At 35.7% G+C, this 25,641-nt stretch overlaps 1 protein-coding gene across 1 annotated transcript in view; it reads right to left on the bottom strand.

Moving 5' to 3' along the window:
* Positions 1 to 25,641, bottom strand: part of LOC145681844 (regulator of G-protein signaling 7-like) — a 461,439-nt gene that overhangs the window by 330,148 nt on the left and 105,650 nt on the right. Inside the window, exon 2 of the mRNA XM_081753452.1 lies at positions 2,365 to 2,574. Within this exon, the coding sequence (XP_081609578.1) occupies positions 2,365 to 2,418 (54 nt within the window). The 5' untranslated portion in view covers positions 2,419 to 2,574. The remainder of the gene's footprint in view (positions 1 to 2,364; positions 2,575 to 25,641) is intronic.

The raw sequence follows: 25,641 nt of genomic DNA, 5'->3' as shown, positions 1-25,641 counted from the left end.
TAAAATCTTCAGTATGAAACTAGCAAGACGACAGTACATAGCATGGTTGATAAGATCTAGTCAATAATTATCATTAATTCTTAAATTATAATTTCTGCCTAATTGTAGAGTCTAATAAAACAGATCGGGATTTAAGCCCTGCAAAGTTTCTGTGTAATGCAGTAATATGTTTCTCAGTGTTTAAAGAATCCTCAGCACACAGTAGTGGCTTCGGAGATATAGGTTTAATCGTCTTTGGTTAAAGTAAGAATCCCTTCGTTCATTGCAACCTCACGGGGGAGGTGATTACAAGGAATCTTCTTTGTCCAATGTGATCTCGGGAGATAGGATTCCTCAACGAGTCCCAGGAGGGAAGTAGTAGGATATTTCTTTCGCCCAATGCACTCTCCAGAGATAAAATTTAGAAGGATGTCTCCATAGCCCAATGCGGCCTCCGGAGAGAGATGTTGATAGATTAATGGTAAGTTGTTAACTGATATTTATGTCCATTTGTGGTCCTCTTTTATGGGCATCCTCTAAAATGACGACTTCTGAGGAGAGATTTGTTCATCTTCTGTTTCCTTCCGAACCAACTTCGTGATTTCCTGGTGTTCTCTTTCCATGGTTTATACATAATAGCACGTTGTTGTGAATGAAGCATGTGTTTATAGTGGTTGTTTAGACGTGAGGGTATGGAACCTTAAAATATTGTCCAAATTTAAGCCATATATGAGTCGATAGACCACTTCGAACTGAACAAGATAACATTCTAACGGATTGACCCTTATGCGTAATTTTCAATAAAATTGAAAGAAAAACAACGAGCTTTTGTGGCACTAAAAAAGGTACGTATGTTTTCGTTGCAAATAACAGTTGAGAAATTTTATTTTGCTGGAATAAATTGTTATTATTTATTTGTGCAGTATAGCAAAATACACTCTTAACTAGCAGATTCTCATTTGTTTTTCTTAACGGGGACACATGTAGTATTTACGTATTAATTAAAACACCTTTGCAATATAAACCCTTTCTTTGTTTTTTTTTAAAAAGCTAACTGTTTTGGAACTAAGGAACTCGTATTAGCATTGTAATGTTGTAAACTCAATATAGGCTAATTGCCTACAAAACGGTACGGGATAACCCCTCCTGAAATTATCAATGCCTAAGACGGTGGATGAAGGTTTATAATTTACAATATGAATCTGTTTGACACTAAACAATCTGCTACTAGAGTTCCTCAGAACAGCAGGTTCCAGCCGCGGATCCAGGATATGATAAACGAAGGGGCTAAACTAGAGTTGCTGCTTTATCCGGTGTAAAGAAAGTAGGATTGCAACCCATTTTATCCAGTGTATACCTGAGCGTCAAAAGGGGTAGGCTATAGCCCCTATAGCCCTCCCCTTGAATCCGCGCCTGTATATATCTATATCTATCTATCTATTTATATCTATCTTAGTTCAATAAGTCCGTGTAGCTCTCTGGATTGTTCCACAAGTTTACGAGGCGTCCTGGGAATTGTAGAAAATGAATAGACAACCTCAATTGAATACAGGCTCCAGCTCTGATTTATTTAAATACTTGCAAACAAGATTAATAAAAACACTAAACAGCTTCATCGCTTCATGCATTTTTAAAATTAATTCAACATATAAATAGATCCATTGTTCCTCCCAACTACTAGTTTAATAGAGTTCCCAGCAAATGGTACAGACGTTGACATCGTTGTAAAGTTTCGTACCGACTAATATTACAACACTTTATTCTGTTTTGATGTAATATTTCGTATTTCGAGCCTACGTTCATCTTCCAGTAGGTGATTCGCCTCTCCAAACAACTTTTCTAGTAGTCTGATCTACAACTTCGTCGAACTGTTGAACCGCGAAATTTTGCTGAACTGTGCCATCAGATGGTAGAAGTGTAGAATACCATTCATCACAATGACACTTAGCACGCTACATCTTCCTGCAAGAGCGTTGCTTGTGCTGAAGCTGGAAGAGGGTTCTCTATAACATACTGATATAGTCTCTTGACACGTGTACAATATCTCCATGAATATAGGACACTGTGTGAGCTAGAATGTACAATTTCATTCACGTAAGACCACGACTTTTGTGTTTAGGATTTTTGTTTCCCCCTAATGTGTATTTACTATCAAACACGCTTCTATGAAGCTATCCGACTTCAATCTAACAAAATTCATATTCAGTATCAAGGTTAATCAAAAAAGGATCAAGTAGAGAATTTCCTTTTCACCTTAAAACTTCATTTCAATGCACCTGTGGGAATGAAGCGAAATTTCCTATCTTATATTTTCGTAACAAAAAATTTACTCGTTTCACATTTCGGATCTGCATACTGTAGCTGAAGTAGAGTAATATCACTTACCTTATCGAATACGAGAGGCCTATGGACTTGCTCTGCCGCCTGGTGCGACTCCATGACTTGGAGGGGCGGTGGGGGGAGAGGGTGCAGGCAGCACTAGCCAAACTCCATTGGCCTCTGATCTCGCCCCGGGTCCATCACGGCAGCTTCGATGTCACTTCCGGTCACGGCGAGGAAACTGATTGCTACAACAAGCCTTTATATACATGCGCCCTGAAACATTAAACATACTTGTATCAGTATTAATTGAAATATATGTAAAACAGCAAATATTGACTTTAATATCATATTACAAAATAAAAAATAAAAAATAATATATATATAATTAGAATTGACTTTTCACGTGAACTAATAAGTTTGCGACGCGCTGTTACCGAACTTCCAATGAGAAAATCCTATGCTTTCAGCTATAGGATAATGCCACATGTTCACAGAGGTACTCGCCTCATTAAGAACATACTATATATGAGGCGAATCTGATTCCCACATGACGGCGCGTCATTGGCAACTTCGCTATATGAGAATTGGTTTATGTAGAATGCAGTACTGAAGGTCAAACGTCAATTCGGTTACCATGCACAATACTTCTCAATAGTACAACAATTCACTCTATAGATCAATGATATTCAATCAGGTGTACCCGAAAAATGTTTCTAGTGGTTGGTAAACATTCCACTCGGGAACCAAACCCGGAACCATGCACATCAAAGGTTTCATCGACTATGCACTCGATTGTCAGTGTAGTCAGGAGAACAAACAGAATTAAAAATCAAGTATAATAGTTACTTTCTAAGATATGATTAAGACACAATTATTACGCACAAGGACTAAAGAAGGATTAAAGACATTATTGTTTAAAATTTCCCGTATTTGGATGCCACGCTTTGGATGCTAGTGAAAGGAAAATTGGCGAGCAGCTGGACCTCTTTCAGGTCGGTTGATTATAATTTATAATTAGAATTTCAGCTGCAAGGCTATATGAGAAGTGAACCTACATATTAACATGGATCCGAACTACATGAGCACCCTCGGGAACTATTCAAAGTTGTTGAAGTGCCGGCTTTTACAGGAAGTGGGTCGTTCATAGAAACAGGTGGTAGTTAAAGAACGCAAGATTTGGCTATACGCTGCATACAGAAGAATTTACAAATCCTTTAATGCAGACACATTCTGTTGCATCTTCTTAGATTGGTGACAAGAAGTTTGTCGCTTTTTAGCATGGCGCGCTTTCTCCTTACCATACCAATGTATTTATGACACAGAACTCGATGTACGTGGTCCAGTTGCTCAGCGTCTACAGCGTGCCCACACAGAATTAGTTTCCAGCACAGTGGTCCACCACAGCTCCAACAAAGGCACAATATTGCCTTCGTGTCAAAGCGTAATTGTTGCACTTCAGGAGCAGCATCCTATCATGGTTGAACTACTTTGTTTTTGTTATCTGGCGATCGCATGTTTTCATTATCAATTACGATTCCTCTCCCGATTCGCAGATCCTGGAAAATTTAAATGGAATGTCCAACAGTTGTCGCTTAGCTGCTTGGTCTACGGAGGATTACGGCCTTGGACTACGGAGGAGAAGTTGAGCTCTTGAGCAACTTATCTCAGTCATCTATTGACAAATCCAAGCCAACGAAGACGCCAAATCGTAATGGTTTGTGACGCCTGTACCTCAGCTGCCAACAACCATCGATGTTCTTTATTTATTCCCTTGTTACGACATTCATCAGAGTTTCATGAATGAATGCAAATAAACCTTATGTGTGTGTTCTTTTATTCCAGGCTGGGGGTCGGCTTCAAAACGTTTGAATTACCGTTGTGCTGTGCTTCTTTCTATCACACTTTCTCCTTCCACCGCATACCTTGGACAAGCAGCTGTAGCATCGTTGTACCTTTTCTCCAGTAACGTCTGAGAAGACCATGACTTACTACTACTTCATACATGATAACAAAATCGACATAATGTGTATTGACCAAATTGAAACTTCTGATCCGTTGTGCGTTAGCTCCAAGATTGGTTTCACAGGAAAATGTCACCGCGCTCCAGTTCAAATTGTTTCTATGCTTCACGATCATGATATATATGGTAGGTTACATTTATTTTGCCTCAACCTGTATATTTACAGTTTGTGAATATGTTCATCATCCGCAGTGATGCGCTGAAAAGATTTTTTTTTTTTTTTTTTTTTTTTTTGTAATCAAAACTAAGTACTGAACTTGAGGGCGTCTTTCAGAACTTAGAGCAAGAAATTCTGTAATGAGGGCAACATAAATAGAAGAAAAAAGGTTGTGTATTGACTTGAGATATTCATACGAAAAGAAAAATTCAACATCACATCAATTTTAAGATATGTGTCCCATATTAAAATGCATTATTTCTTGACCGTCTTTCTTAACTACCATACACCATTATTTTCTATTCACAGTGCACTTTCTCATTCTAGAGTGAGGGAGTCCACAAATAATTGTGATATTTCTAATCCCCAACAGAGCCAACACGTAAGACCTAAAACTGTATTATTCACCCATTCAAAGCATAAAACTAAAATTTATTCGTCGGAATTTCACTCACAGCCATTCACTATTCTTGTAACCGTTTTTCTTATTTTTACGAATGGCCAAAATGCTAGCAAACAAGAAAAATCAATATGCATTGAACGGTAAGTTACAATAGAAAAAAAAAGAAACGATCAAATCTATTTCTTCTTTTCTTTTATCTGGGATCTTTGACACAAGCACTTTTCGTAAGAAAACTGAGTAATATATCCTTGTGTGGAGTCTTTAAATGTTAGCCTCTTGGAAATCCTTTTAAAAGCCCTTCCAACCATCAAGATGGCGAGAGGAATGAGGCGGATACTTTAACGTGAAATAATGGCGCCGTTGGCTAAATTGGAAGGCTTTTGTGAATCTCCATTGATCAGCTAAGAAATGGCTTCGTTGCCAAATTAAATCGAGCGTGATACTTAACTGGGAGATAGTGAGTGCTTCTCTTTTAGGATGTATCAAAACGCTGACCATTAGCGTAAATGATCCCTATTCTTTTTTCGTGGAGTTATTAAATGGGATCAAGGATAGGAGAATATAACAGAGACTAATATGTGTGTCTTAGAATATACATGGTATATTGATTCTAACTCTAATCCATAAATAATCTTAATAGTATCGTTTCTCCAAGTTAGTGTAAAAGACTTCTTCCAGATCTCATGTCACTGCACATTTGTTTAAATGAAATAATGTGAAGCAGAATTTACAATTACATCCTATATATATAAACACTACTACGCCTATATATAGTAATAGTTCGCGTTAATAACACTGTGTTATATTTTTTGGTCATCGTGTATATGTGCATTTTTCTTATCCTTAAGTTTTATTAGAATATTTCAGAAAGAAACCGACAAAGTTTTCACACTTATTTTCCACACAAAAGTACGAAAGAAAAACATAGACGTTGCACTTTGCTGACTGACGCTTAGTTTTGTAATTACGGTCTTTCATACTTTTCCTACACCCACTGTATTTTGCTATGTGACTGGAAACGCGTGCATGATGTTATATCTACGAGAATATACGGTAAATGGTGACATTGAGGGTAGCTTATGTTTCACGACTTGTGTGTGAACTTCTTAATGGACTAGTTTCTTATAACACGGAGGAATTTATGGATACAGTATGATCTAATGTGTATTCCGGGCGAGATGTAAAAATAATCTGTAAGCATAGAAATCATGTAAGTTAAATTTTCTTTACATTTATAGTAAAGTAATAAAGTACCTTCAAACCTAACCAATTTACTGTACCCAATTCAGGGTTAGTTGAGTCTAGGAGCACAGAACAGTAAAATCTTCTTAAGAGGCCCATCACGGCGAAATTAAAATACCGCTAATTTCACAGTAATTATGTGATATCTTCAAATTGATAAAAGATAATCGAAAAGTGGAACAACAGGTAGACAATATAATTTTACATGAAATACGAGTACCGTTATCATGACTCGCTTATCTGCTTTCGGTTTGCAACCATTTAGAAAATCGGCATTTATTTTCGCCTTTCTAAATGGTTGCAAACGGAAAACTACTACGTGACCCATGGTAACGGTACCTCATGCAAAATAATATTGTCTAGCGCGCTCTTGTTCCACATTTCGATTATATTTTATATATTTGAAGATATCACATAATTACCGTAAAATTAGCGGTATATTAATTTCGCAGTGATTAGGCCTCTTAATTATTTTTGAGATAGTTTAGCGTTCTCCCAATTTTATTTACTTAATCAACTTTGAGGTAAAGCAAGCAAAGACCAATTTCTCTAGAATTATTTCATTCTTCAACAATTACAACAACTAAAAACAACGACAATGGGATAGAAGGTTGGCCAGTCCCTATGTTTAAAAAATATCATCTCAACAGTCACCTGGTAGAGCTGAGGACAAATTGGCAAACATCAATCAGGATAGCCAGGCACCAGAATCAAATCCCGAACCTCCAGATTGCGAAGCAAGAACTCTATTTTTTAAAACTTGTATCCAACCGTGACAATTATCTTCATGATTAGCTTTATATTCTCTTTTCTAACTAATCCAATGCTACAAGGACACGAACACAAGCATTTTGAAGATAGTTAGAAATCCACCCATGCTACTACAGAGGGCTTAAACCCCCAATGGGCTTCACCTCACGATCGTTATCCTAACACTTCAGACCAGTTAATTACAGTCATTGGTGCAATTAGCCTACTCTGGCTCGGTTTTTAAATTCTCAATGTCATCATTTTCATCTGGCTCGTAAGTAGAGCCTTCTACGTTTCGCTTTTTTATCAAATTTACTTTGGTTTTACTGCTATAAAAAGTCCTTTTTAACGATTTCAAAGAAAATTTGTTACAATTCCAGCTAACAGTGATTACATTTAAAAAGATAATATAACACGATATATAACACAATAGGAAAAAATATTAATACGTACAAGTAGTTAGGAATAAATACGAGGCGAGACATGTCTCGAGTCTGGTATCGTCTTGAAAACAAGATGAGACATTGCTTGTAGAATTTGTGATGAATCGTAAGAAATATCTGTATTGGATCGAATTTTCGAGAAAAAACACGGGACAAGACAGCTAGTGAAATGTTCCGTCTCGACTTGAATGTCTCGAAAAGCTTATCTAATTTTCAAAATTATTTTGAAAGACAGTATTCGACAAAGTGTTCACTTGGACAGAGCTATTTTCATGGAATCAAACCAGCACTTATTATTTAAAAATTAGGTAAGAATATTATTAGTATCCTTTATTATGTAAAAATGGTAACGCACATATGTATTATGTAGTGTATGATATATGCTTAATAGTATACATTAAAGTACTGTTAGTATTGTATTGTTTTAAATGTTATCAATATGTGCTTGGATGTTTGAAAATATCCTTGATGTACTTCTATACACAGCATAATAGGCATTTAGGCTTGAAATTTCGTTAACATGGCATATGCAAGTGTCAAGATTGATTAGTTATTATATTTGGAGTTTCACGCTGCTCACAGCACAAGTACTATATGAGGCGTGGATGGACAGTTTAACTTGGAATCCAATTCACATGAGCTAATACCAGAATTCGAACCCGGTCATATGCTAACTGTATAGCCACGAGGCAGCTATGTCTCGACATCGAGTGTATACAAGTGTATTAATTGTATACGGCAGTACAAAAACTAGAGACAGCAACTTGCAACATTATAATAAACGTTGTCAAATTGAAATTACTTTTGTAAATCAATTTAACAGTAGTATCTTTGCAGCATTTTATGACTTATTAGAGCCTTAAATACTTATCAGATCCATCTTCATTCTTTTGTTCAAAATAGTTCAGAAATCAAAGAATAATATCATAATTTCTTTGTGTAATTTTCTAGTAATACTACTTATTAAACTAATCAATGGTTTTGAGATTGTCCTTATTCTTGCTTAGTTCGTCATCTAAGCCAATGAAATCATAACTAAAATGAGGAATTATTCTTTCAGAATGAGGAACATACAGTATAAAGAAACATAAACTATTCCACTGAGTGGTGTTTTCTATGTTCTAAACGATTACGCAGAGAAATTTAAGGATTATTTTCTTTAGGAGTATCCAAACTTAAAAATTGCACAATCCACAAAAAAAAAAAAAAAGTTTGACTTCAAAATTAGTTAGGCCAAAACGACAATACATATTGTCTCGTCAACTGTCATTCATCGCTCTTGTTTTGTCCAAGTTGCTTCCATCAAACCTTGTGAGATTTACTGCATGTTGATCAGAATGTTGCAAATTTTCCGCACCTTAAATTTCTTTGTTATCTTTTATTTTATCTCGTACCTGCATCAATTACCCACTTCGCTAAGTTAAAATAAGAAAAATTAGTAATATGTTCCATTAGCCAGTAACATTTATAGTAGATAATTTTCATAAATAGTAGATAATTTTACACGCATTTGTGATGCGGAGTAAAATATGGCCTGAACGTATGAAAATACAGAGAACTCAGGTAGAAAACGAAAATTTTGTTCACAGTATTCCTACGCTCACAATTTACTCCGAAGTGCTCTACTACTTTTCTGTTCTGTTTTACAGCTACATCGTTACATCGTGATCCAGTCTCTTTTTGACAATTTTACATCTGCTAATTAAAGTCATGAATTTGTGTGACTTCTCCTACGTTAATTGGCGACGCTTGACAAGTTCATTATCAGTATTGAAAAGAAAATTTGGAGGAGAGAGGCCTAATTGGTTCCTATGGCTTTTACTACTTAATCAAACTTTAGAAATCAACTGAAGAGAGTATTGTAAATTTAGAGGTGAACTTTCTTTTATTTATATTTGTTTTTTGTTTTTTATTTGTGTTTTCAGTGTTGATGCTGTTCAGTTTCAACCAAAGGCCTTGTGCTGTATGAAACTTAGTGAATAAATAAATAAATACTCACCCATTCGACTTTTTCATCTGCTAATACGCAACATCTTGAACACGCTTTGTCCACCGTTTTTGATTATTGTTTACTTAATTAAGTGAATATAATCTAAAGAAACTTTCCCGTGGCCACTTCGATCACTTGTTTATGAATAACTCTCAAAGTTAGATGTATAGTACCATAGAAGTAGCATAGAACAACCGGACATAAGAATACAGTGTTTAGACCGAACGTCCAAAGCACATGATTTGCACTGGATCCAACAGCATCATCAGGAAAGACCAATTAAATATTTGTCACAAAATTATTCTCATTTCGAAAGTCTACTGTAAATTACGTACGGTACATTTCACCAGCTGGACTCGCGAATGCTGCAAAACAACATTACAAAGCGTTGGATAACAACTCTAAAACTAAACGTTCTTCAGTAAAATGGAAGATAAAGATTTTTCTTGTATAAAGGTGAAGATAATACAATAGTACATGTAATGCCCTGAAAAACACATTCAGTGTGTTTTACTTTTTCTTATAGTCTATTGCAAGGTTTCTCAACCTAGAGGTCGCGAAGATAAGCTGAAGAGATAAATATAGTTAGAATCTAATACCGGAAAATATGTTTACATATAATTTTGGATTTTGTTCTGATAGGCATATTATTTATTTTTATACATACTGTTAAGAACAACAAAAAAATATGTCCACTTAACACTTTCAACAAGTGCAGAGTTGTTTAAAAATCAATTTAAATGAAAGAGGTACAATATGAAACTAGTGAGAACTGCATATTGAAATACCAGAAAAATACAAATGCAACAAAATCTGAACATTTAAATACAATTAAAATTGAAAGCTAATGAGATACCTGAGCATGGTGTGATTTCACTAGTGCGATAATGTCCGGTTCAATCTTCGTGATGCACATTATCAAGTCATTTAAATTACTCAATAACTTTTCTAACAACTGTCCAAGTTCTTTTTAACCAAAATTAGAAATCACTTTATATTTTTATCATATGACCCAAAAGTTTTAAAATTTTCAAAATATATCTATTTTGAAACTATATGACGGATCGAATTCGATATTTATAATATGAATGAACAGACCAAATTTGGTTTTAATCCATTCGCATTTAGGGAAGTTGCTGTATCCACTATATACAGAAATGGATTCTACTCTTATAGAAAAACACGTAGATGGACATCATAAGATCTCTGCAATAGGCATATTAAAAATCCCACACAAGCTTATTACAAACCAGAAATTATAAGGGGGTCGCTGGCAAGAGGATGTGATAAAATGTGAGTCGTGTTAAGAATTAGGTTGAGAAGCACTGCTCTATTGGATATTGTTGCAGTCTTTTTCACTTCCTTTTATGTAAAAGAAAATAAAACGTGCAATGGCCTCTGTATAATATGATATATATGAAGACCAAATGGTAATTAGTGGTGGAATACCCTGTATAAAGTTATTTTCCTGCGATATAGAACCATTTCTCATATTTTATCTATCACACTCAACAGCAAGCAAATGTTTATAATGGGTGCAAAAGAACGTAGTCATGTGTCTGCACGTATATGCATGCATAACCCTGACGGAAGAATATGGAAATAAATGAATCGATGAAATTATCAGCACTAACAAGCCTTGGTAACCAGGACTTAAGAGTAATCTAATTTTGAATGACAAGTGAATGGCGCTCATAAAAGCTTTTGTTCTCTTTCACAGGTTATTTTAAGCGCCTGACACCAGATGGCAGAACTTTTTGCTTTTTGCTCATACTACCCGCTACTACTTCCAGTACCACTACAACCACTTTAGGTTTTATGCCTTTTTTGTTTGTTTCCTAATCTCTCCCTCCCCTTTAAAAATTCTCTGTTCGCTTTATTCTAGCTGCCAGCTAGTTACGCGAAGCCCTTGGAAAAGTGCGTTAATTTTTGCACCGTGCGCACACTCACTCTGTGGGATACAGAGGAAAAGTGGCTTTTATATCTCATATGCGTACTAGGTCCCACGTCCCGCCCATTTTTTTTTTTCTCGTAGAAAGAGGTCAACGACTTTTCAAACTCTCTTTAATACATGATCTCTGGAAAAATTTTTAAAGTGTTCTCATTCTGTTTTGTAACATTACTTTTTATTAAAACATTCCATCTATCGAATTATTATTGCTTCGATGCAGGTATTCAATAGTGCATTATTTAAAAAAAATAAGTAGTTTACTTTTAACAAAATGAGTACATATACATATAAAAGATGACTATATTAGATATATTTTCCGCCGGCGAAGTACTTCTACCAGTGCACAGAAGCTGTAGGCCTATTTAATGTTCACGAGTATAGCGTTACTGGTGAGAAAAACGTTGCAAGTGCAATAGGAACTCGAATCACTGTAAAACCACAAATGAAGCACTTGAAATGAAATATACAAACACTAATCTACCCTACTCTAGCGACCAAACCTAACCTAACCTACGCTACTTACCTAACCTAACCTACTCTACCGGCCTAATCTAGCTATTTGACCCTATCGTACTAACCTAACCTACTTTACCCTAGCTGACGCTCGAATCTACTCCACTAACTCTGTTTTACTGTACTTTACCCTATCACATGGTGCGTGTTTTCTTACATGAAAAATCGTATCCATGTAACATCAGTTTGCACGCATAATATCAATCTGTGCGTAATTATTTGGGCATGTGCCAAGAAAATAACAGTCAATAATGTCTTACAGTTTTTTTTAAAATCGAAAAATGTGAAGCAAACATTTACCATTATTATTATTATTATTATTATTATTATTATTATTATTATTATTATTATTATTATTATTATTATTATTATTATTATTATTATTATTATTATTTTGACGAACTGTTTTAAACCGATTGTTATTCTGTTGCGCATTGTCTTTCCACTCAAAGAAACCCGGATAGCACGTAAGCTTAAATCAAGGGTCGCTTTCCCTTGATTTTGGCTTAGCAATGTACAGTTGATGCGACAAGCGACAATCAACGTTTATTTTAGCTTGTTTTTAACTTGAAAAGAAGTTTGAATTTATCAACTTTCTACTAACCTTATTTCAAGCTTGTTTCAAAGCGCTTGACGTTTGTCGATTGTTTAGAAATTGGAGCCATCTGTAGGGTTGGTGAGTAGTCTCAGAGATTTGGCGCTTGGTTTCTCGCGAAAGGCACAGTGTGGTACGTTTCAGGACCAGACCAATACAGATTTTATCTGGGCCTCTTTGACTATTACTTCATGTTTCACAGGCCAATTCAAATCGTAAGATTTGGGCCGTAGTGTCTATTAGAAATTAATTCTTTTGCCATACAATGTCTATTACAATTTATTATTTCAAGCTTCCCATTTCAAGTGTAGCACATGCTTGATATGTCTCGTTTATTGCAAACTTCTCAGTAAAGCTTGACACAAATTTATTTCTGCACATGAGAAAATGATTCTACTGGTTGGCTTCATGTATAATGTTTGATGTGAAGGTTAGTATAATGTTCAATGTGTAAGTTACGTAAATGTTGGTGTGTATTCTTTTGCCATCTGAGGGTGTTTGGATATTGCCACCACTTTATTGGCATTCTTTCAAAAATATTGCAGAAACCATAGCTTACTACTATGTTTACTATTAATACTAAGTGTGGTATGGTTTCCTCTATATATATTTAAAAGAATGCCAATAAAATGGTGGCAATATCCAATCACCTTCAGATGGCAAAAGAATACGCACCAACATTTATGTAACTTACACATTGAACATTATACTAACCTTCACATCAAACATTATACATGACGCCAACCAGTTGCAATACTTTTCTCACGTGCAGAAATAAATTTGTATCAAGCTTTACTGAGAAGCTTGCAATAAACGAGATATATCAAGCATGTGCTACACTTGAAATGGAAAGCTTGAAATAAACTTGAGGCGACAAGCCTGTAGCAAGCATTATTTACTAAGTTTGAAATAGACTTGTGATCACAAGCCTGTAGCATGCTTTATGTAACAAGTTTGAAATAAGCTTGAGCTGACAAGCTTGAAACCATCTTACAGTATAAGCCTACAATATGCTTATCGTCTGTCAACTTCGTCGCTTGAATCAGCATTGATATACGCTTACAGACTTGTCATAACAAGCTTGGAACAAGCTTATATTCTTGTCACGACAACCTTATATCATGCTTGTGACAAGCTGTTTCTTCTATCTGGGAAGTACCTTGCGAGACTTCAGTTTTTTTTTTTTTTTAAGACTAAATCTTAGCAGTACACTTGGTAGGCTCTACGTTGGCTAATGGTTGGCATGGTTGGGAATTGGTAATACGCTGGCCCATCGTAGTTTAAAGTGTATGTTGACCAATCAACAATTTGCCGTTCTTAATCCGAAAGTTTCGATCACCTAATTTTATTTCTTTCGTAGGGATTACATTGACAATGAAATTGATTGGCAAGTCCTCGGCCAATAATAATATAGGTTCAATGTTGGTAGTTGGCTAGCCTACTATTTCCCACTGTTCGTCCTACTTATGTATTTGTGTTTAATTTGATTTTACTTTTTAGTATCGAAACTATGAGTGATATATTCTAGGAATATTTCGTGCTAGCAGCTTTTTTATTCGATAACCCCCATACTAAACAAAAAATAAAGTAGAGTAACCTCGTCTCATATTATTTATCAAATCATTTACCACCCAATTCAAGGATGTCTCTCCTTCGCATGGTTTGCGACGCGCCCACCCTCAATTCCCATGGCATTCTTCCTTCAACAAAAGCAATGCCGCTTTTACTAAGTGATTCTGGCGAACTCATACTCTTCTGGAGCCCAGAATGCTGGATTGGCCGAAATTGCACCGGAATACTCTATCCTGTGTTATAATACCTGAAGCAATTTCCTCCAGCGGACGATATTTTACTGACTAGTGGTTTGGAACCAGAAGAATGAATACAAGTTCAACTCACAAGGAAAGGACATGAACCTATCATCCGGACTTCCGAATCAAACCTAGTCCATTCGATAAACATAACAAAGATATATTCATGCACAAAAAATTAGGTGCCATGGACAACGGAGTAAGTCCCTGGGGCTCATTAACCCTGTTAATATAAAGAAAATCCTAGACTCGCAGTGAAATAGCTATTGTATCAACACTATTCATTGAAAAGTCATGGTTTATAGTTCATTTTCTTCAGCATGAAACAAACTTTCCAGAGGTGCTATATATTTGGACCCATAACGTACATAAACAGGGAAAATTGGGAGAATGTCTGGAAAATTTCCCCCAGAAATCCCTCCCATCAAATTTGGACCCCTGAGGAGTTGCCCCAGGTAAAAGCACACAATCCAAATGTATCTTGAAAAATACTAGAGGAGATAAGAAATGTGTATACCAAGTTTTGTGTTGATAGACAAAATACGTATGAGGAAAAAGCGTGTATTGGTATACAAGCTTTTCCCTCATATCTATTACGTCTATCATTGTTAGAAGTCGTTGCATACTATTCGCCGACATGAAGGTATCCTGGCACCCTTGGATATTAGATATTGTCATCTCACATATCTCTATTTAGTATGTGGTGCTAACCGTCCATATTAAAGAATAATTAATATCTTCCCATTGAGTACTTGGTATATTCTTGTAGAATCTTCGGAATACTCAGACCTCAGAGAACGTTTACGATTGTCTGATTTTGGGTAGTAATTACGTTTTTAGTGATTGTACGTATTTGCACATTTATTCGCAGGATTAAAGTTTCTCTTTTTTAGCTTTTTTAGCTTTAGTTCTTTTTATTTTTTATTATTCCTATTCCTATTCGTTCAGTGACTTTTCTTATTATGCGTTCTCTGGTTTAATTATTCTTCCAGTGTTCGCTTAATTCATCGTGCTTCTATTGCGTTTACATTTTTAGAAGTTTTAATTTGCTCATTGTCTTTATTTTGAGACGTCTTTTCATGAGAAGGATGTGCCGTTCCTTGGCCTTTCCGTGACGGAAACAAATAACCTAGGAGCTGACGTCACTAAAGATACATAAATCAACTAATCAAACCTATCTGTCTGGATACGGCCTTGGTTATATTTATTTAAAAATACAGTTTTTTATATATATATACAATACACTAGTTGCTTAATGTTCTAAGTGATTTACTAATTTCCTTGAGAATACAAAGTTTCAGTGATGTAGTGCGCATTAAGAAACCTTATGGGTATTTTTGCCTAATGAGACCATTTACTAATTCATAAAAGCCATCTGGTCGGTTATGGACTTCGTGGACAATAAAGCCAATGCTGGCTATGTTAAGGTTCTTCACTAGGGTCTACAGCGAAATTAAATTACAGCTAATTTTAGAGTTTTTCTGTAATATTTTCAAAACATAAAAATATTAGAAAAGCAAAAACGTAGTGAACTAGACAATACGATTGTCCATGTGATACCTTTACCATAATTCACCTATCTGCTTTTAGTATGCGGCTATTTATAGAATCCGCAAAAAATGCTAAATCTATCTACAGTTGCAAATAGAAAACAGATAGGTGAGTTGTGATAACGGTATCTCATGCAAAATCTATTGTCTAGTTCATTTCCTTTCTGCTCTTGAAAAATTTTATTTGTTTCGAAAATATTACAGAAAAACTCTAAAATTAGCGGTAGTTTAATATCGCTGTAGGGAATACACTTAAGCATAAGTAATAGAAGTCTTAGAGAACAGGTGTATCTGCCCATCCTTCTGTAGACAGTATCAGAACAAAACGATAATTGGTAGCGAGATACAGGTTTCCGATATAGGTTCAGTGTATGGAAAATATGTTCCACGTTCGTCCTAAGCCCTCAATACCAACGGGAGATGGTAGAAGTCAGCAACTTCCGGTTACGATGTTAATCGCATCAGAGCAACAACTGTACAGTATAGCGAAAAACCGTTTTTGATTATACTTATAGATTTAGCATCTCAAGAATACACTCCTTTTATGCTCTTATTATAGTACTCGCGCCGAGTCGTGAAGCTTGACCTAGATCTACCGATTTCACCACCCAATAGAACGCGAGGGTGTGTTCCGGTCGTCAACCCCCACCCATCAAATTTTGTCAGTGTCTTCTCTAGCGCTACACGGAAAACATCTCCCGAGAGTACAGTGTTGTCGGATTGACAAGTTCCGTTTTGTTAATTCTTTCTTGTTGCGTCATGTTTTCGTTGTTACTATTTGTGCTATTGTTACCATTTTAGACTAGTTGTTATAGTAGTTATTGTTGTGCAATGTTATTATTGGTAATTTTTAAATGTTTTTTTTTTTTTTATATATACTCATTTACTATGTCTTCAAAGTTTGGCAACATAGTACAGCTGTTTGACGTTTCCCCAAGTGTGCGCTCGGGAAGCGGCTCCACGAATTGTACCGAAGTTTTCCGATGTGTTGGAGCTCAAGCAAAATATTTCTATGATTGGTTTAGAGCCCAAGCTTCACGACTCGGCGCGAGTACTATAGTCTACTAAAAACCGGAAGTAGTTGAAATTCGCTGCAACTTCCAGTTTGAATCTTGGTCCTCGTAGAACAAAGATAGTAAGTAGCGAGAACAGTTTCTCCATATGAATTTAGTGTCTCAAAAATATGTTCTTTCTCGGTTCTAATTCGTCTATTGTAACACGATATGGCATAAAACTACCTTTTCCGGGTTTCAATATCGATCTCTACAATGGAAGAGATAGCAAGAAAAGGTTTACTAAAAACATGGATTTAGAATTCCAACAAGAAATACCATCTCCGCCCTTAACCCTCTACTGAAACCGGAAATGATATAAATTTACAACTTCCACTTTCAATAGTGATCACTATAGAGCAAAAAAACAGTAGTAGGTATTGTGAAGAGGGTTTTTCATATGGATTTACTCTGTCCAGAATAAGTCCGATCTCTCCATTAATTTTCTGTCCAAACAGGCGGTTGTAGAAGTCTGTCTATTCCGGTTTCAATATTGTGTTCAGTTTTGTCGAAAATAGAGAGGTATTTTTATTGTTTCATCGTCTAAGTGTAGGTTTCATCTTCCGATTCTTATCCACTATTTAAAACGGGAACTGATAAATCTATAACTTCCGGTTAGAATATTGGACCCCCTATAGTTGGGAAGCATATACGAGGTGTGTTCAAAAAGTATCGACCCTTATTTTTTTCCCGCGTAAACCAATGAAACGCGGGAGACTTTCTTCAGTGTAGATATAGAGGGAACACTCATGCGTTGTCCTGAATTGTTTTCCCACCCGTAGAATGCGTCAGTCACTTGGGCAGCCAGCCAATGAATGAAGTGTAGTGAGCGGTCATTGGATTTAAGTTTTTTTTTTTTTTTTGTAAAATGACAGAAAAACTTAAAGAGCAATATTGCATCAAATTTTGTCAAAAGCTTGGCGATACCAAAGCGAAAAACATTCAATCAGATCGGTAGGCATGAGCAGAGTGTCCGCAAAATTTGATTCAGGCTTTCATCACCAAACACAACATTCCTGTGTGGCGTCAGGCTCCCTACTCACCCTGACATGGCTCCGTGTGACTTTTTGTTATTTCCCAAGCTGAAAATACTACTAAAAGGGACCCGATTTGAGTCAAGAGAAGCCATCATGGGAATGCGCCAACATGGTTGCTCACCATTCCAAAAGCCGTATTCCAGAAGTTTTTCCAACAATGGCGGGAGTGCTGAGCCAAGTGTGTGCATTACCAAGGAGACTACTTTGAAAGGGATTAGTGTTTCCGATTTTCAAATCAATAAATATATTTGTGCTAACCAAAGATTCGATACTTGTTGAATACACCTCGTAATAATCTTCACAACTTAAAACGGAGTACTATTGTTTTATTAGAAGTACTAGTGGACCTTATAAGGTTGTAATGTTACCGTTACTTCATAAGATAATTCTTGAGCGAAATCGAATTTTTGAGTTCTTTTTGTTTGCCATAGATACCTGGAATGACTACCCGAGTGGAGTTCGTAAATGGAATAAATCCGTTAACATTTTCATATGTAACGGTGGCTTTAACTGTGGCTATCCATATACCATTTCCTACTAGTGAAAAAATGGTGTACAATTTGTAGAATGCTAGAAGTTACAGATTGCGCCGTTAGATGGCAGCAAACATCACTCTGCGGTTGGCATCTCCCGGACGAAGTTGAAATTTCTAGGTGTTATCCATTTATTATCTGGCAGTATTTTATTTATCCTTTTTTCTTTTCTTCCAATTTGCTCCCAGAGCGTTTAGAACTTGTTCAAGGTTCATAGTTCATACCGACGTTATTTTCTCATGACTTGTAAAATATTTAAGTATTTTCAATTAAGAAAAGCATAGGTTCTCTAGCATATCCACTTTCTTCCAGCGTTTAAAATGAAGTGTTAAGTTGGTTTATCTCTGATATAAGTAGCCATTGTTCCAATTAGCAATTTCTTGTAGCAGTTACTATTAATTTCATTTCTTTCCAAAAAAACTTGTCAATGTTCCAATTAGCATTTTCTTGTAGCAGTTACTATTAATTTCACTTCTTCCCAAACAGTTATATAGCATAACATGGTGTTAAATTTAACAGTATCTGAAGTCAATTGCCAAACTAAAATTTCAGTATTTATCTTCCTGAATATAAATTCCATTTCTGCGTTACAGCTCGGTAACCATAAAATAGTGAAAAATAAACAGACGAACAATCGAATGCTTTACGTTCTCAGAATGGCAGTATTTGCTTCCTTCTGTTCAAAATACTATATTACCTTTGCTTTAAACTTTTAAGAGACGAGTGTGGCATATAATCAAAACATACAGTCAATCGTTCCGTTGTTGGACGGGTATGGTACTGTATATAAACATAACATCTGGAAGAAGAGAACACGTGTGGTTTATAAAACTCATTTGAGTTTAATTTGCCAAACAAGTAATTCAATATCCAATCATAGACTTGGATGGCTTTTAGGGTGTCCACTTTTTTGCATATCTGAAGAGACTAATGTCAGTGGCATAAAAACACAGCTTATCGTTCCGTTGATGACGGGGATGGTGTATAAACAACATCTGGACGAGATGATGGGTGTGGTTTATAAGCCTCATGAAGTCATTTCAAAAATACCCAATCATAGGCTTGGATGGCTTTTAAGGCGTCTCAAGAAATGCTGTTAACTTCCTAAATGATTTAGAGACAGTGTAGCATATAAATACACAGCCGATAGTTCTTTTAAGGAGAAGTGTGTTATAAATACAGTACCTCAATTTGATTTTTAAAATTTATTTATGTATTTACGTTTCTGGAGAATGGTTGATTTAAAATACCTGTCTCTCAAGGTTTAATCTTTCATTTTACTGTTAATCGCTTGTTGAACAATTCTTTAAATATCTCTTTCATTAAAGCCAAGTTCTTTTGCAACTTCACAAATTTAGAAAGTTCGCTTCAAAATTTCGCACCGTTTAATGCCATTTTTCCTAATATTTTGATGTTCGAGGGAACGTATTGCTTCAGTTCATTGAACAGCGTAATTGGAAGTCGTATCCCGCAAGTTTTATGTGTTTGCTGATAAAATATTTGAAACGGTGTTTTTGTTTGTTCGTTTTTCTAGATTCATTTATTAACACTCAAAAATAATTTAAAGAGTTATGAAAGCTGAAGACTTTGTTGTATTTGTCATTAAAACTTTTTTTTGTTGCGTGAGATTTCGTTAGTAGTCGATTCTTTTTTGGACCAAAATATCCAATATATTTCAATCAAAAATTTTCTTGTACTCCTTATATCTGAAGAACTATATATAGTATAGCCAAACTCAAACTATCACTTAAATCAGTATGATGTGCTTATTCCGTAAATAAATACGAAAACTCGATTTAGAGGACGTTCAAAAATTTCGTGTCAGTGGAGAGCTTTTGTGAACGCGGCATTGAACCTCCGGGTTCCATAGGCCATAGAGTTAGTTAGTTAGTTCAAAAATTTCGTGGCCCCTGATTGAAGATCCAATATATTTCATTCAATCAAAACTTTTCTTGTACGCTTTATATCTGGAGAACTACATACAGTGTAGCCAAACTCAAACTATCACTTAAATCAGTATGATGTGCTTATTCCGTAAATAAATACGAAAACTCGATTTAGAGGACGTTCAAAAATTTCGTGTCAGTGGAGAGCTTTTGTGAACGCGGCATTGAACCTCCGGGTTCCATAGGCCATAGAGTTAGTTAGTTAGTTCAAAAATTTCGTGGCCCCTGATTGAAGATCCAATATATTTCATTCAATCAAAACTTTTCTTGTACGCTTTATATCTGGAGAACTACATACAGTGTAGCCAAACTCAAACTATCACTTAAATCAGTATGATGTGCTTATTCCGTAAATAAATACGAAAACTCGATTTAGGGGACGTTCAAAAATTTTGTGGCCCCTGATTGAAGATCCAATATATTTCATTCAATCAAAAATTTTCTTGTGCGCTTTATATCTGGACATATAGGGTCTAGTGTAACCAAATCCAAACTATCACTTTACTCAGTATGATATGCTTATTCCATAGAAAATAAGAAAACTTGATTTAGAGGCCGTTCAAAAATTTCGTGGACTCTGATCCAAGAACCAATTATTGGCCAAGACCGCAATCTTTTGATGCATTTCTTTTTGAATCATTCCTAAAAGTCTTGTTTAAAATATTTGTTGTTGCTGAATACGTAAAAGTTTGTTAGATTTCGTGGGTAAGTTCTTTACAGGGGCGGATCCAGGACCGACTTCTGGGGGGGGGGGGCGGTGGATTGTCATACTGCTACTTTTAAGGGCTCCAAACTTTGGGATGGGTTTTATTTATATATATAAAATAAGAAAGTTTCCTCTTCTGGGGGAGGGGCGATCGCCCCGATTCCCCCCCCTTGGATCCACCCCTGAGTTCTTACATTGCCAGTGATCAAGAGTGTGTTGAGTTTGAGAGTTGGCACAATTGCAATTCCAGTTGAAAAATTCTTTAATGTCGGCAAGGAAATGCAAATTTGGTTTGTCATTCAAAATAGAATCCCTGGATGCTACCAGTGTCTTTCAAATTTTCTAGGGTGCCTGCTAAATTTTAGATATCAGATAGGCTGACCTTGGAATTAAAAAAAATGAATACATGATTTATTTCTGAACTCCTTTGATAGTCAGCTGTTGTAAAGTGTTAATACATAAATAATTAAAATAAAAACTTCCGAGAACGAAAGAAAATACTTCGAGCTACAAAAGAAAGTAAAGTCTGGAGGAAGAACCAAGAAAGAATCTTTTTTTTTTTTTTATATCTTTTTAAATGCAGCACTAAATGTCGTCTTCGTATAGAAGTTACGGGCATCTTGTTTGATCACGGAAGGGTGAAAATTTTATGTACTGTGAACCAAACGAAAGAACATTGCCTGTCGTGGACTGATATCACGTTTTTAGTACGACGAAAGAATTCCAATATCGATTCTCTTTTGTCTCTGGCATTTTGCCCCCTACGGGGTTATCTACCTTTGTACCTCTAGCAGTACAGCGTTAAGGTTTTTTTCGCCTCCCACTGACGTTTAAAAGAAAATGCCAATTTCTGTGAACAGATGAGAAAAATTATAAGTTATACACGGGAATAAGTCAAGATTGTCGTTATAAAAATTATACTCCCATAATAAGTAACATTACTTACATAATAATAACTATATACGTATATCGAAACCATTACATTGCAACTTAGGAAAAGTATTTGCAAGATTCTTCATACAGTGAATTTAGCAGAAATATAGAATGAATGGAAGTAGTTATTGAATACTTTTTAATAATACATAACACTATATACATGCGCATGAGACCAATTATAGCGTATGGTATATCCAAATTCCAAGCCAGATCTGACAAAGATATGCCCCCCCCCCCCCGCAAATGCATAATTGTAATGGAAACAAGTGATTTTGCGTCAAATTCGGACACTGGCAAGTTGTTCGATGGTTTAATACCATAATTCCTTATTACAATTATCTCAATGTGTTACTTCCCAGCTTGCGCCAAGTGAGTTTTGTGGTGGACAAACACTGCGTGCGTGGGTTTTCTCGGGTTTCTCAAGTTTCCTCCCACTTTATTCATTCCATTATTTCATTCATGTTTCATCATCACCATCTTCTTTAGTTTACCTGGCATAACCACGGGATATAAAAGTTAAAGATTTAATTTCAATTTTTCAATGTATTAGTAGCGAAGAAGGAAGAATATTTCCACTTTGAGCAACTATTGGCTATTTGTTATGGAAAACTGTAAAGAAAACGAAACAATAAAATTTATAGAAGTTCCTTGGTACCAAACAGTAGTATGTATTCATAATTTACTTTTGAACGTATGTTACTGCAGTAGTTTAACTCCAAGCTATAACTCTGAGTTCCTAATTATAATGCAAGATGTAAATGTGGTAAAGGTTATAAAGTGTAATATGTATTAAAAATGTAATTATCTCATTCTCTTATGACTGGTTTTGTAAAGAGATTTAGTTCCTGTGATTGAACTTGGCCAATAACAGTTCTTTTCGGGCGAAAACCACAAGAACATTCTTGTTTCGGGCTAAAACCACGAAATTCACGAACGGGGAGTCACCATGTTGGGCAAAAACCACGGAGCCAGTCACTCATTTCTCATCGTCGGTACAGGACAAACAACGAATCGGTCTATGTGAAAGTGTGGAGGAAGCCTTTCGAAATTTAATGCCTCAGATGGAGAGAGGCATACATCTATGTATACAGCATGATGGAGCACACACAGACTCTATAACCCTATCCAGCCCATGACGTAGAAAATAGGGAAAATTTCACGATTTTCCCCAACTTTCTCTTTTTAAAAAATCCTGCACTTTTCAAGAAAATCGAGAAAAATGAATTTAAAGTCAATAAAAAATATGTCGTTCGTTCCTAATTATAACTGATAGTTTTAGTTCTACTGGCTCAGGTTGTTGGTTTATTTATGTAGACTATTGTATAGGTAGAAAGAAAAATACACTGTAAGGTAACTAATTGTATTATTGTTGTCTTTTTCTAGCGATCACACACATACTTCTAACAGTGACGCATATACTCCTAACAGTAACACACATAGCTCAAAAATAACGCATATCTTCCAAAGACTGACACACAGAGTCCAACTGTGACGCATATACACTACTTATAGGGTTAAGCTTAAAAGGACCCCGCTCAGAGCTTATGGAAATTCGGTTTCCGTTAAATTGGCTGGTATTGTAGTAGGTTGTGTATTTTGGTCCCCTGATGAAAAGTCACAATGGGCACGAAGCCCGAAAACCCCACGTTTTTGAGATATCCAATGATTATTATCATCACTTAAAGGCATACGCTCCGTTGTAAACTGATAATAATAACAATAATAACTGATAATATATATAAGTTGCGGATCCAGGATATTATCAAGGGAGGGGCTAAATCATAGTTTGACGTTATATCCAGTGTAAAGCAGGATCGAAGCCCATTTTATTCAGTGTAATCCTGAGCGTCAAGAGGGAGCCCCTATAGCCCCCTTGGATCCGCCACTGTATATATATATATATTGAAATGATCCTCCACTCACGGCAAGGAGCTTAAATGGAGGGCCAGTTGTGTCTCCTGTTCCCCTGTAACTTACGGAACTAGTCATACTTAGGTCAGTTGAAAATGACTCAATTAGATATACGTCTACCTCAATATTATTATCGTGTTCATCTTCTTTTGTAACCTTTAAAAGAAATTCAATATTGTATCACACCGCGCACGTGTACAAGTGCTTAGTAATTGGTGAAAAGGAAAGTTGTTTCGAGAAGCACAGGTCGTCTGTATCCTGCATATTTCTGCTTCTTGCACGTGCGCGTACTCTTGTCATTGTGACATCGGCAAGCCACTTCTAACTGAAATACACAACACCACCCTTACACTAGAATCAATACTGGATCTGCCCTCCGCTAAAGGCAAACGAACATATTGTTAATATTGCTATGTTATAATTACAAATAACTATATTCCGTGAATATTACAACCTGTATTAACTAAAACGTTAAATGTAAACTGAAACATTGCATACTGTATGTATAACAGCAAAGATATTTATTCGTATAGAAAACCTGTTTGTTTCCTAAGTACGTACTTCTAAAATGCTAAGTAAATCCACGAATACGATCTACTCATTTTCCATTAAAGTTCTATTTTATACTTTTAAAGAGCGATGGGAGAGTAGACAGTATGGAAATAGTGAAAAAATTGAATTCAAGATTTCATCGAATTTACACGTTTCATAGACCCTACTTACAGGAAAAAATTACTTGTCAATGTCTCTCCAAATGACGACCCTGTATCAATTACTGAATATTCTTGAAAGTGGTATCTCAGTGTTTTTTCATGCTTGCAGCAGGCAATGTTGTTTAAGAATGATGCAGGATCAGAAACCTAATTTCATATCGATTACGACAACGCAACTGAAAATGCATGTTAGTTTTGCGATAAGTCTCGATTTCAGATTGAGATTTTGTGGATTTGCAATATGATATCAGTAATGAAAATTTCGTGTTTTGCAATCATTTTCAACTTCTCTTACAGTTTATCACTACAATTACTTTCTTATATATAGATAGATATAAAGAACACTGCATTGTGATTGCAACTTTTGTGAAGACTGACACGTAATGAGGCTCGTGGACAGGGGAGAAATTGTCCCTCTCCCCTGGGTTTGAGACCCCATGTTTTTTTTCTTTTTTAAAATAAATTGTATATCAATATGCTACTAAAAAGTGAAACTCTTATGTCATGGACCACCTTGCTGCCTCCTCGCCAGACCTGAAATGACGCCCTTCCCCAGGACGATACAAAGTGGCCCCATTATTTACGTCTCTGTTAAGAATAATATACAATGTAGTAAGACATTCATTTAAGAACAAGACATCACAGCTTTAAATGTTTAAAAGTAAAATCTGTGAATAATAGAACACTACAGTGAAATTTGTATATATCTAAAGGTACAACAATAATAATGTTGTTGTTACATTTATGTGGATTACTATGGCCGACCAGAACGCCTACATTAAATTAAATTATACGAATAATATTCAGTGCTTAAAGTTACAGTAAAATTAAAATTCCTTATTTTGTAGACCAGAATTTGCTATTCTTAAATTAGACTGGTTCCCAAATTGAATTGTAGGGGGGCATAGTGGTTCAGTGGTAGAGCGTTTATCTCTGGTGTGCGGTGTCCATGGTTCGATTTCCGACCAACTATATTTGTAGTGGACAACATCATGTCCGTGGCTTTTCTCGGGGCACTCTTGTTTCCTTCCACTCTCTCAATTTACCAATTCTTCCATCATCTTTTACTTGCCTTAATTAT

Source organism: Thermobia domestica, chromosome 3 (assembly GCF_964235325.1).
Source record: "Thermobia domestica chromosome 3, izTheDome1.hap1.1, whole genome shotgun sequence".
In the NCBI taxonomy this organism is placed as follows: domain Eukaryota; kingdom Metazoa; phylum Arthropoda; class Insecta; order Zygentoma; family Lepismatidae; genus Thermobia; species Thermobia domestica.
The sequence above is the reverse complement of the archived record's forward strand: the minus strand, read 5'-3'. Positions and strand labels throughout refer to the sequence as shown.